Source organism: Neomonachus schauinslandi, chromosome 2 (assembly GCF_002201575.2).
Source record: "Neomonachus schauinslandi chromosome 2, ASM220157v2, whole genome shotgun sequence".
Classification (NCBI taxonomy): domain Eukaryota; kingdom Metazoa; phylum Chordata; class Mammalia; order Carnivora; family Phocidae; genus Neomonachus; species Neomonachus schauinslandi.
This window is the reverse complement of record NC_058404.1, coordinates 142,979,060-142,992,950: the sequence shown is the minus strand read 5'-3', so window position 1 is coordinate 142,992,950 and position 13,891 is coordinate 142,979,060. Positions and strand designations below refer to the sequence as shown.

General features: G+C 41.1%; 1 protein-coding gene across 6 annotated transcripts in view; it reads left to right on the top strand.

Moving 5' to 3' along the window:
* The first annotated feature begins 687 nt into the window (after positions 1–687).
* The window catches only part of ART3 (ADP-ribosyltransferase 3 (inactive)), a 30,932-nt gene continuing 17,728 nt past the window's right edge, over positions 688–13,891 (top strand). For all 6 annotated transcript variants that reach the window (XM_044912699.1, XM_044912698.1, XM_044912697.1 and 3 more), the window contains exons 1-2: positions 688–756; positions 7,274–7,985. In XM_044912699.1, the coding sequence (XP_044768634.1) occupies positions 688–756; positions 7,274–7,985 (781 nt within the window). The remainder of the gene's footprint in view (positions 757–7,273; positions 7,986–13,891) is intronic.

Genomic DNA, 13,891 nt, shown 5'->3' with positions numbered 1-13,891 from the left:
TTATTAGAATTCCTGCCTACCTAATTTTTTCTTATTTTCATTCCTGCCATCAGAAATTTATGCAAGACACTTGTTTTATCCTTGGGCTTCTCTTGAATCTGAATATTTGGGGGAAGGAGGCCCCCTTGTGTAACCCTTCAGTTAGTAACACTACTGGTCTCATCATTCCCTCCATCCTACACAGATGAGTGTGACTTAGTTTGCAAAGAGGATAAAAGAATGGATGATGTGCATGGACCATAACTACTGGGGAAGTTTTGGAAACTAGGAGCTAGGAGACCACCAGTCTGAAGTGATTGTTTTTTATAGTTTGTGTTATTTCCTGTGTAGGCTAAGGGGAAATTCAGAGATAGGAAGAAAATATGACTACCAATGACTGTCCATGATGGGAGAGACAGCATGGCTGGAGGAGAATGGAAATGGACAGATTTAATCTTGAACAAATTTCTGAAGTTCTCTGAGCTTTTGTTTCCCTATCTGTAGAATGAGGATGTTAGCCACGAGACAGAATCTAATGGCCCTTCCAGCCATTGGAAATTTACTGATGATCACTTCCTGACCATCATGATATCTACTCTCACCCTGAATGAAATACATACACTGTGTCATCCTGCTCTACTTCCCTAAACTTACTCTTTTTTAAGTCTGCTAAATTGGAATTTCTTCATTTTAATTTAGAAGAGAAAAATGAAGACCGGACATTTTGATATGGTCACCATGCTGGTGGCAGCTATGATTCTAATGGACATTTTCCAGGTAATGTTGGGAATGGGAAGTATGTGGTCATTGGAATGGGAACTCTTGATATAATGTTGCCTGAGGCAACATTGGGTGGGTTGATGTTGGAAATGAGAGTGGATAGAATAAATAGAAGAGGTAAATTAGATTTTTACAAGTAGATTTTATCTTTTCATTTTACACATTAGATACAGGCCAACTGTAGAAAGTTGAAAAAATTAAAATTAAGCAAACAGAGGAAAGTAAAAATCATTCACAATCCCTCCACTCAGAGGGAAAAGAGTCTTAATCTGTTGGTGTATAGTCTTCTTGGCTTTTTTCTGTGTGTGTGTTTATAATTTAGAAAAATGGGTTCACACTGTACAAAGTATTATTTTACTTCGCTTTTTAAGTTACTACTGTATATAAATGTTTATGTCATTAAGTATTCTTAAAATATGTATTTTGTCCAAATAAGATGACACTGCAGTGTTTGGTTGTGTGTGTTTTGTTGAACTATGTAATGACCATTTTCTCACATATGGTGTTCTTTTTTTCTGAGAAAACTTGTATGATTTTATTTTTTGCAGTTGAATCTTTAAACATTCTGTAACATATTTTTATGTAAAATATGAGCGAAGCATCTCATTTGATTTCTTTCTCGACAGTGTTAACTGTCACATCACTACTGAATATTTTTCCACTGTTTTGAAGTGCCTTCTTTAAAATATGTTAAGTTCTGGGGCACCTGGGTAGCTCAGCCGTTAAGCGTCTGCCTTCGGCTCAGGTCATGATCCCAGGGTCCTGGGATCGAACCCGCATCAGGTTCCCTGCTCCGTGAGAAGCTTACTTCTCCCTCTCCCACTCCCCCTGCATGTGTTCCCTCTCTCACTGTGTCTCTGTCTGTCAAATAAATAAATAAAATCTTAAAAAAATAAAATAGGGGCGCCTGGGTGGCTCAGTCGTTGGGCGTCTGCCTTCGGCTCGGGTCATGATCCCAGGGCCCTGGGATCGAACCCGCATTGGGCTCCCTGCTCAGCAGGAAGCCTGCTTCTCCCTCTCCCACTCCCCCTGCTTGTGTTCCCTCTCTCGCTGTGTCTCTCTCTCTGTCAAATAAATAAAATCTTTAAAAAAAATTAAAATAAAATAAAATAAACTATGTCGTTCTTAAAATTTTATTTTTGCATTTAATATACTGATCCCTTGTCAATGGAATCATTGTGTATTCTGTTGCCTGTACTGCCGTATGATTTTTTAAATTGAGGTATAATTCACATATCATAAAAAAATCACCATTTTAAAGTACATAATTCAGTGGTTTTCATAAATTCACTGTGTTGTACAACCATCACCACTATCTCATTACAGAACATTCCCATCACCCCCAAAAGAAGTCCTGTAGCTATCACAATCAGTCCCAATTCCCTTTTCCCTGCTTCCCTTAACAACCATTACTACTTTCTGTTTCTGTGGATTTGCATATTCTGGTTGTTTCACCGGAATGTAATCGTACAGTATCTGGCCCTTTATGTGGCTTCTTTCACTTAGTATATTGTTTTCAAGGTTCATCTATGTTGTAGCATATACTAGTACTTCATTACTTTTTAGAGCTGAATAATATTCCATTGTATGGTTATGCCACATTTTGTTTATCCATTTATTAATTTTTTTTAAGATTTTATTTATTAGAGCATGAGCGGGAGTGGGGGGAGGGGCGGGGGGGGAAGCAGACTCCCCGCGAGCAGGGAGCCTGAGATCAGGACCTGAGCTGAAGACAGATGCTTAACCGACTGAGCCAGCCAGGCACCCCTACCCATTTATTAATTGATGGACATTTGGGTTCTGTTCTCACTTTTTAAAGGCTCTTAGGAATGAATAATTCTGCTTTGAACTTTCATGTATAGATTTTTATGTGAACGTGTTTTCAGTTCTTTTGGGTATGTAACTATGAGTAGAATTGCTGGGTCATATGATAACTTTATGTTTTCCATAGTGGCTGTACCATTTTATATTCCCACCAGCAATGTATGAAGGTTCAATTTCTCTACATCTTTGCCAACACTTATTTTCCTTATGATTATAGCCATTCTAATGGATGTGAAGTGGTATCTCACTGTGGTTTTGATATGCATTTTTAACATTCTTTTGTAACATAATTTCATGTGTGTTCTGTGACTGTTCTATAATTTGTTTAACCAGTTTCTTTTCATTAACATTTAGGTCATTTCCACATTTTTGGTAATATTTTTGTAATAAATTTTTGCTAATTAAATTTCATTAGTAAGGGCTTTTGTTTCAGTGATAAAACAGGAAGAAAATATTATCAGTGTGTTCATCTAGCGTTTTGGACATGTCCCTTAATATCCATTCAGTTGTCCCTGAATGGTGGTGGCATTTGTGAACTTTTTCACTGCTCAAGGCACTCACTGTACAGAACACACAATCAACTGTGGCTTTGGACCAGAAAGACTTAATGTCTAAAATTAGACCTGTGGAGACTGGTTAGAGGCATAGGAAAAGAAAGGAACATGCTGGATAGGATATGATATGACTCTGATATGATGTGACTCAGATATGATGTGAGGAATGTGGGAGGTGGTTTCAGGGTGTGATGTCTTAGGTCTTGAAAATGAGTCAGGTATTAGTGCCCAAGATACACCGTGGTACGTTCTGTGCTGCAAAGGAAAATGCATTTCTTGGCTAGGAGATGGCAGTGATTTAATCTCCTGAAGCTCAGATTCCCACTTCAGGAAACTGACCTACAGACCCAGGAATTCAGTGGTCTCAATGACTTCCCCAGCAGAATATTCCGTGGCTGATAATAAAGACCGTTTCTGATGCTGGCCTAGTTTCTTCATTTATAAAATGATGTTATGAATTGTCTGCCCAACCTTTCATAATAGTTGTTAGGAGGAGAAAATTAAAGTCTTCTGAAAGTGCTACATAAATGTCTGTGGTCTTTATCATTGGAAACAGGGCATTTTGTTTAAGAGGACAGATGCTGGGGCCAGATTGCCTGGCTTCAAATCTCAATTTCAGACAAGTTACTCTGTCTTAGTTTGCTCATCCTTAAAAAAGGGACTAATAGTATTTACCGCACAGGGTTGCCATGAAGATTAAATGATTTCATTAATACATAGGAACACTTAGTGCTTGGCATACAGAAGACACCCTGGAGAAGTTTGTTAGGTCTTAGTGATAGAGTGACCACAGAGGGTGACTGAGAAGAAGATACCTAGGAAAACTAAAATGAATAGATGGGTCTTTGTAAGGACCAGGTTGTTGATGGGTGCTGTAGGTACTAGGATGGTAAGTTTGCTCTTAGACTATTAACAGTTGAAGGGTCTTTGTGCAATTCAAGTGGAGTTACTAAGTAGGCAGTTGATAATACGGGTCTGGCACTTACAGGGACAGGTCAGAGATATTTGATGATAATTGACACTATGAGCATGTATATAATTGCCTAAGTTGAGAGTTAAAAAATAAATAGCTTTGAGAAACTCCCAACATTTAATGGCCAATAGAATATGTTGGATCTTCAAAAGAATCTAAGAGGTGTTCCCTTAGTGAGAGTTGTTTCAGTGGAGGAATGGGAGTGGGATTGAGTAAAGAGGATTGAGATGTGAGTGGAAATGAAATGGCGATATCAAGGGTAGACGTTTCTTTCAAGAAGTTTGTCTGTGAGGGGGAGAAGAGAGATAGTAGGAAGCAGATAGCCTGGGATATTTATTTTGCTTTTTTAGGTTGATTCTCTCTCTCTCTCTCTTTCCCCCTTCTCCCTCCCCTCACTCCTGCCACACCCACTTTCACTCACACACTCACTCACACGCTTTTTAAGAATCATTCATGAGGTAAAAAAAAAAAAAAAATCATTCACTCGGAGGCTGCAACTTTAACAGCTCCTAAGTGTCCTTATAAAGTTTTCAGCTGAGGTCTCCTGCTTAGGTTGTGGCTTATGCAGCCAATGTACTATTACAAGTATAGAATAGTGGAAAGAGAAAATAATGAGGGAATTACCCTTTTATTTGTAGAAGCCCTTAAGTGGTGTCCCCGGGCAGATTTGCTTGTCCTTTGTTTTGATCCATAGGCCAGAGTACAGGATTTCTTTTTATTTAGTGCCCGCGGTTCTTGGTCACACCGCTTCAAAGAATGAAGAGGCAGACCAGATGAAGAGTGGTGGGCAGCAAAGCAAAGTTTATTGAGCGATAGCAAAATGATAGTACAAAGTTCCTGAAGAGGGAGGGGACCCGAGAGGGTGGCCACCAGAGTTTCTAAGTCTAGGGGTTTTTATGGGCTTGTTGGCAGGCTGTTTTAATCTGATTAACCCTCCCTGCACGGGTCACCCAATCACATTTTTGTCATCTATCTATCACGTGGGAAAGGGTGGAGGGCTCTTTCCGGGGGTGGTGTAAAATCCTTTTAAGGTGGGGGGTGGGGCTTCCTTGCCTGCCTTTTCTTCCAACTGTCCTTCATTAATTTAGTTCACTTGAATATTTTGCTAGTTGCTCTGCTAGAAGCTTGGAATTCAAAAGGTAAATGTGACACATTTCCTGCCCTTGAGGAGCTTACAGTATAATACATGTATTCCTATCATTAAATAGTGAAAATAACCACAGTGTGTTGAAGGCTTAATAGGTGGGTGGGCAGTGTGGGTAAGGGGTTTGCATATATTCATTTTATCATTAGTTCTTTATAACAGTCCTGCAGTTAAGATATTATTTCCCTTATCCTCATTTTTAGATGAGAAAATTGAAGCTCAGAAATGTGAAATAACTTTCCCATATCTAATTAGTATCTAGTTATGGAATTTGAACCCAGATTTGTCTGGCTCCAAGCTAGTGCTAATTATATGATACAACCCCACTTATTATGTTGTATGTATTATTTAAAGATACATTAGGCCTTTTTCAGTTGTGTGTGACAGAAACACAATTCAAACTAGCTCAAGCAGATACGGAATTTATTGATTCTTATGGTAAAACTTTCGGGTACAGCTAGACCCAGGGTCTTAACTAATGTCATCGGGGCCTCTTCTCTCTCCCTTTCAGCTCTGCAGGCCTTTCTTTGTTGGCTTTATTTACAGTCAGGATTCTCCATGGAACTAAAAGGATAAGCACTGGCTGCCCCAAGCTAATATGACGCGTGGAGCTTATGGTTGTAGACGGAAGAAGCTTTTTTTCTCCCCCCTAGGAGCACTCTGGTTTTTAAACCTGCATCACTGGGGCACCTGGGTGGTTCAGTCAGTTAAGCATCTGATTCTTTTTTATTATTATTAATATATAATATATTATTTGTTTCAGGGGTACAGGTCTGTGATTCATCAGTCTTACACAATACACAGTGCTCCCCACAACACATACCCTCCCCAGTGTCCATCGCCCAACCACCTCATCCTTCCAATCCCCTTCCCTCTAGCAGCCCTCAGTTTGTTTCCTGAGATGATGAGTCTCTTATGGTTTATCTCCCTCTCTGGTTTTGTCTTGTTTCATTTTTTTTCCTATCTTCCCCTATGATCCTCTGCCTTGTTTCTCAAATTCCACATATCAGTGAGATCATACGATAATTGTCTTTCTCTGATTGACTTATTTCGCTTAACATAATACCCTCTAGTTCCATCCACGTCATTGCAAATGGCAAGGTTTCATTTTTTGATGGCTGCATAATATTCCATTGTATATATATACCACATCTTTACCATTCATCTGTTGATGGACATCTGGGCTCTTTCCATAGTTTGGACATTGCTGCTATAAATTTTGGGGTACAGGTGCCCCTTTAGATTACTACATTTGTATCTTTGGGGTAAATACCCAGTAGTAAGCATCTGATTCTTGATTTCGGCTCAGGTCATGATGTCAAGGTTGTGAGATTGAGCCCCACATGGGGCTCTGCGCTGCTGAGTGTGGAGCCTGCTTAAGATTCTCTCTCTCCCTCTCCCTGTGCCCCTCCCCACCCCACCTGCTCACATGCTCTTTCTCGTGCGCGCACGCTCTTTCTCTCAAAAAAAAAGAAAAAAGAAAAGAAAACACCCCTGCATCATTACTTATCATTGGAGAGAAGGTGCAGAATCAGTTCTACCCAAACCACGTGTGCAAGGGAGGGGGAATCCTCAAAGGAAAATGAATAATATTGATCATTATGTATCATGTACCGTATTTCACACATGATATTTCAGAGTCATTCAGCAGTCTTAAGGGGTTGAAAAAATCTAGCTAAGAATATTGTTTAGAGCCAAGACTGCTACCCATTCCTTTAATTTCACACTTACTCTTTCTTCTGCACCATAAGGTTCAGATGAGTGAATTACAGGCATAATCGTTCCCATACTTCTCATTGCTAACCTTTACTGTTTCATACAAAGAGATCACAGCTGACAAAAGTTATCAGTAACAGTGGGATATACTTCCTACATAAAAATCATGTCCAAAGTTGGGTCTAAGCAAGGGAGAGATTCTAGGCAGGGCATGAGAGGGTGGGGACAGTAAGGGAGAGAAAATGATATACACCAAACATCTCATTTCAAGAGTATTAATTTCCTTTTCCTTTTCTTTTGAAGGTGAAGGCTGAAATGTTAGACATGGCAGATAATGCATTTGATGATGAATACCTAAAATGCACTGACAAAATGGAAGTCAAATATGTTCCCCAATTGCTCAAGGAGGAAAAAGCAAGCCATCAGCTCTTGAAGGATGTGTGGGAAAATGCAGAAGCCAGATGGGAAGCCCGGAAGACTCGCATCTTTCTCCCTATGAGTTTTAAAGATAACCATGGAATAGCACTGATGGCATATGTTTCTGAAGCTCAAGAGCAGAGTCCCTTTTACCATATGTTCAATGAAGCTGTGAAGACGGCCGGCCTATCTCGAAAAGATTATATCTATGACTTCCAGTTCAAAGCTTTTCATTTTTATCTGACAAAAGCCCTGCAGTTGCTGAGAAGACCTTGTGAGGACAGTTACAAAACTGTGGTGTATAGTATAAGCCAGGATGTCTCATTTACATTTGGAGGGCTAAACCAAGCCAGGTTTGGCCATTTCACCTTGGCGTATTCAGCCAAACCTCAAGCTGCTAATGACCAACACATTCTGTTAACCATCCACACATGCTTTGGAGTTGCTATAGAAAATTTTTTTGATAAAGAAAGTGAAAGAATTATTTTAATACCTCTGAATGAGATTTTTAATGTGTCACAGGATGGAGCCAGCAATAACCTTATCCTTCAAAGCACAAACAAGACCTGCAGCCATTATGAGTGTGCATTTCTAGGTGGTAAGTGTCTCTGTTTTGTCTGCGCTTGTCTGGGAAGAAAGGAGTTGGATCTTAGGCCCAGGGAAAGGTCAGGAAAGAAACTGACAGGTGTTTGAAAAGAGAAATGACATTGATGGTCTCTAGCTCCTTTCATATCATTAGTTTTTCCCCATAATTTAATTTTATCAAAATAATACATTTATAGCATTCTGAAAGTTAAATAAAATACTATAAGGCAATGGTTCTCAACTGGGGCAATTTTGCCCTGCAGGGTCATTTAATAATAACTGGAATTTTTAACTCTCACAGTCATCCCTAGTTGCTACTAGTAGCATCTAATGGGTAGAGGCCAAGGACACTGCTAAACAAAATGCACAGAACAGCTCCCCACAACAAAGAAGTACCTGGCCCATAACCGTACTTGTAAGGCTTATGAAAAATAGCAACTCCCTGCCCCACTGTTCCCTATCCCCAATTTTCACTTCTCAGTGGCATTCATTTTTAATTTTTCAGCTAAAGTTTTTTTTTTTTTAAGATTTTATTTATTTGCGAGTGAGAGCACAAGCAAGGTGAGAGGTAGAGGAGAGTGAGAAGCAGACTCCCCACCAAGCAGGGAGCCCAACGTGCGGCTCGATCCCAGTACCCTGGGGTCATGACATGAGCCGAAGGCAGACACCTAACCACCTGAGCCACCCAGTTGCCTCTCAGCTAAAGTTTTGTTTTGTTTTTTAGATTTTATTTTTATTTATTTGACAGAGAGACAGCGGGAGAGGGAACACAAGCAGGGGGAGCAGGAGAGGGAGAAACAGGCTTCCCACAGAGCAGGGAGCATGATGTGGGGCTCGATCCCAGGACCCTGGGATCATGACCTGAGCCAAAGGCAGATGCTTAACGACTGAGCCTCCCAGGTGCCCCTTTATTTATTTATTTGACAGAGAGAGACACAGCGAAAGAGGGAACACAAGCAGGGGGAGAGGGAGAGGGAGAAGCAGAAGCAGACTCCCAGCTGAGCAGCGAGCCCGATGCGGGGCTCGATCCCAGGACCCTGGGATCATGACCTGAGCCGAAGGCAGACGCTTAACGACTGAGCCACCCAGGCGCCCCTCAGCTAAAGTTTTTAATATGTTTCAGCATGTTATTTCTTGATTTTTAAATTTTTAAACCTCATCAGTTACATCATCAGTAACTCAGTCTCAGCTTTTGTCTTTCTGTTCCACCAATCTTACCCTGTTGGGTTTATTGATTCATATTTGCAGTGTGACTCTTGTAGCTGTAGGCATCAATCCATGTTCAAGACAAAAGGAAAGGGAAGTGGGATGGCAGCTAGATCTTCCTATTTAATCAGGAAAGTAAAAGCTTTCCCAGAAACTGCTAGTAGTTTTCTGATAACATATCATGGACCAGAACAGCTACTTGATAATCCATAACTTGAAGAAAAGCTTGGAAATGAGGTAATTAGCTTTTTCAGCCTCTCTAGCGCAGGGAGGCAAGGAGAAGGGAGTTAGAAATAGTTGTCATGTCAGTAAACCAAATATATCTCATAACCACCACCCTACGCCCCTCAGTGTTTGTGCATTTCCCCCTTCCCAATCTCCCATTGTAATAAAGACTGGTACCTTTTTATTTATTTTTTTTAAGATTTTATTTTTTTATTAGAGAGAGCACGAGCAGGGGGAAGAGGCAGAGGCAGAGGGAGAAGCAGACTCCCTACTGAGCAGGGAACCTGATGTGGGGCTCCATCCCAGGACCCTGAGATCAGGACCTGAGCCAAAGGCAGGCACTTAACCAACTGAGCCACCCAGGCACCCCAAGACTCATACCTTTTTAAATACCTTTTTTACCCCAGGGTTATTAGTTGTATGATTTTTTTTTGTTTCCTTAGTTTTTTATATCCCATCAATAATTCACCTCCAAATCCTTAGAAATATAAATCTCCACTTAGTACATTCAGACATATCAGATACTTTCTCTCTTTTTTTTGGAATATACTCCTGGATTCCCCCCATCAAACTACTCTGTGATGTACTCTTTAGGCCTGCTGAATATCCTAAAATCTCTCCTCACAACTGTAGAGACTTCCTTTTGTTTCTCCCCTGTGAGGAATCCCCTATATCTTGGATTTTCTCCTCTTTCTTGAATTACTTCTTTGTTTGGCAAGGGTGTGTGTTTTCTTTTCTTTTTTTTTTTTTCCTTTTTAAAGATTTTTATTTATTTATTCATGAGAGACAGAGGCAGAGGGAGAAGCAGGCTCCCAAGGAGCAGAGAGCCCGATGTGGGACTCGATCCCAGGACCCTGGGATCATGACCTGAGCCGAAGGCAGACGCCTAACCATCTGAGCCACCCAGGCGCCCAAGGGTGTGTGTTTTCTAAAAGTTTTCTGAGAAAAGACATTGAGGGAAATTTTTAAGACTTTGCATGTCTAAAAAATCTACCTGTAAGTTTGAATAATAGTTTGCATAGATTCGTATTTCTGTTTTGGAAACCATTTTCCTTGGAATTTTGGAGATATTCCTCCATTGTCTTCTGGTTTCTGGTGCTGCTGTTGAAGAGCAGGAAGCCATTCTAATTACTAAAACTTTGAATTAGACCTTATTTTAATCTTTGGATGGTTTTAGAATTTTCCCTCATCCCCAGCATTCTGAAATTTTATGATGTTGTGGCTTGGTGTCTGAGTGAAAGATTAATAAAACCCTTTCTCCTTCCTCCTGTGAAAATGGCCTCCTGTTGATCTTCTAACACTGTTTCTCTGTAATCTGCTGAGGGTGAAATGACCACTGTGTAACCGTATAACGCTACCTAATGTTAAACATAGCCCTTGATTGGTAAAATGTATCTGAGCTGGGAGGGTTGTGAATAAACTGTAAATATTTGGGGGAAGCCATAGCTTTGGGCATTCCCGAATGCGGTGTGACATATGCAGGTGTTTTTCTTGCTGAGTCCTGAAACTATACGCATGGACTGGCATAAGAGATATTGTCTTTATGTGGAATGAGGCTACTAAGCTAGGATAGTTCCTGCACCCGCCTGTGTAAGCTTGTTTCCTTGTACCCAAGCCATCATTTTGGGAACAAAAGAACAGGCCTGGATTGCTGTGAGGACTTGCGTTGAAGGGATGTATCTGATGCTGCCCTGCTGCTAAGTAGTATGTTATGTTTCTTGCCTTGCATTCTTCTGTAAAACTGAGTAAACTAGTGAGAGGAGAGCCTTTTTGGGTCTTATGAGTGTGCCTGTCTGGCTGAACCCAAAACCAGGGCTGCTGATCAAGCAGGGTGAGTATTGCAGTAGGGCCTCAGAAGTGGGATAGACTTTTAGACCTTGACTCATTGTGGCCAAGGCACTATGAGATTAAAAAGTACAGGTAAGGGCGCCTGGGTGGCTCAGTTGGTTAAGCGACTGCCTTCGGCTCAGGTCATGATCCTGGAGTCCCTGGATCGAGTCCCGCATCGGGCTCCCTGCTCGGCAGGGAGTCTGCTTCTCCCTCTGACCCTCCCCCCGTCTCATGTGCTCTCTCTCTCTCTCTCAAATAAATAAATAAAATCTTAAAAAAATAAAAAAAATAAAAAATAAAAAATAAAAAGTACAGGTAAGTAAGTAGGAAAGTACTGATGAGACACCATGCTGGGGTGGGGGCTGATCCACTTATGATTTAATGACAGAAGTGTTGTGGCCATTGAGACGCCTGGGGCACAGAATTTAAGGAAGGTCCTTACTCTTAGGGTCATATACTTGTACCGTCTGCAAACTTGCATGATTCTAAGAGTGAGTGCCTTTTTAAATTTCGCATTCATAGGCACCTCATTTGCCTCACCCCAGTCCCGGTCCTGCGTTGCAAGTGAATGAAACTATCTACCTTGAGAGGGAAGATGAAGACTGAAGCGAGTAAATTTGTATTGAGAGGAAAAGTGCCCATTCCTCTCATCAACCATATAGTGGACCTGACCAAAAACTAAGCCATTTAGATCTGGCTCATACCAGCTCACGGAAGCTGATTGTGGGCATACATCTCTTCCCAGTTCCTCATACATCACAGTAGCTTGAAATTGGCCATGGTTGAGAGCTTTACCATGGAAATCAGTGAACAGTACAAATCAGGACCCCACCACCCACCCCAGAACCTATTCACCTAACCAATACATCACAGCCAGAAATGCAGTTGAAGCTGGGATGACAAAATGATTCCACTTTGGTGCTCCTGATGCATTTGGCCAAATGACATTTGTGGAGGAAGAAACCCTGGCTGCAGTAGATGGAGGCCAAATCAGTCACTGGTTGATGGACAAAAGGTGGGCAGTGGAACCCACAGAGTTGTTTGTGAGTGGGATTATTATGAACAAAAGGGGTGGAGCCATTGGGTTGATTGAGAATGAGCCAGGGTTCAGGTTTTCATGAGGAAGTGCAATATGAGCTCATGCGAGGAAGGGAGGAGAGGAATATGCACACCCCTTTGGGTATGCCCACAAGGTCAGGCAGAGGCTGTCACAGCAAGTTAATGTTCAAAGCAGCCACAAGGAGAGGACTTTGTGGAGGCTTACATGCACTATTTGTTTGGGAGCTCTGACAAAGGCCACTGCAATTGATCCTGTTGATTTAATGCCAAACTGAATTCTAACCAATGTCCTCTGCTGCCATCTAGAGACAACCATTGGGATCTCAGGGCAAAACCCCCCAAAAAAGTAAAGCTAGGCTGTTTTCAACACTATGAAGGAAGATAGCCGGGGCTTTTAAAAACTCAAGCTGGAAGGATATAATCAGAACCTTGTTCCATTGTGACTGAATAAAACTCTGGATGAAAAAAAAAAACAGTTGTTTCTAAAAGGGATAAAAAATGATACCAAATCCGGACGCCTGGGTGGCTCAGTCAGTTAAGTGGCTGCCTTCAGCTCAGGTCATGATCCCAGTGCTCTGGGATCGAGTCCCGCATCGGGCTCCTTGCTCAGCAGGGAGCCTGCTTCTCCCTCTGCCTGCAGCTACCCCTGCTTGTACTCTCGTTCACTCTCTCTCGCCCACGCTCTCTCTTTCTAACAAATAAATAAAATCTTTAAAAAAAAAAATGATACCAAATTTAGTGCTAACACAGTCCTGTGTTGTTTTAAACTTGTTTATGATTTCCAAGATAACTAATTTCTATAGGACCCACAATAAGTTTTTATCTAAAAAAAAAATAGGTCATTTGGTTAGGAATTGGAGAAAACACCAGTGTCCCATTAGGTAATACAATTTCCTGGTGGTCAGAAATACTAATCCAAGGATATGTGAGTGAACTGTGAGTAAATGGCAACAAAACCCTTTCTCCTTCCGCAATGGAGAAGTTACTGCAGGTTAACCTTCTGCTGTACTGCTTTCCTAGAAAACCTGATTAAAGGTGGAATGTCAGTGGTGTAATCAGGCTACATTCCTTGCTTTTAAAAAAGACCCAAGACCCCATTTGGAAAACTGTACCTGGATTGGGAAGACTATAGATGAATTATAATACCTGGTAGAAAACCATAGCTTTGGGATTCCCTGTACCTTATAGTGCAGATACAAGGTTTTATTGGAAGAATACTTAGAGAAATAGTATAGTAGAGTATATATCATACTCTGAACTCTAGCCCTGGACTCCAGTGGCTGATAATTAGTCTATTTTGTTAATCTTACCCAGACCTGTTGAGCCAGCTCTCTGCTAAGCCATCAAAAGGGGAAAAGAAGGTAAACCTACAGAGCTATCGGCGACTTAGTTTGTATAAATCCATGCCTGTTCCTTGAGGGCTCATTAAATATAAGTATCTTCATTGGTTCTAATTGACACTCTTTTTTAGCCTTCCCTGGGAGGAGTGAAGTTTCAGTGCAGTTGTCTGAGATTGGCTGGGACTGGGACATCAATAAGATCTCATGTAGAGAGGACATGACATATTCATCACTAGGAGAAATTCACAGTATGAGTCAA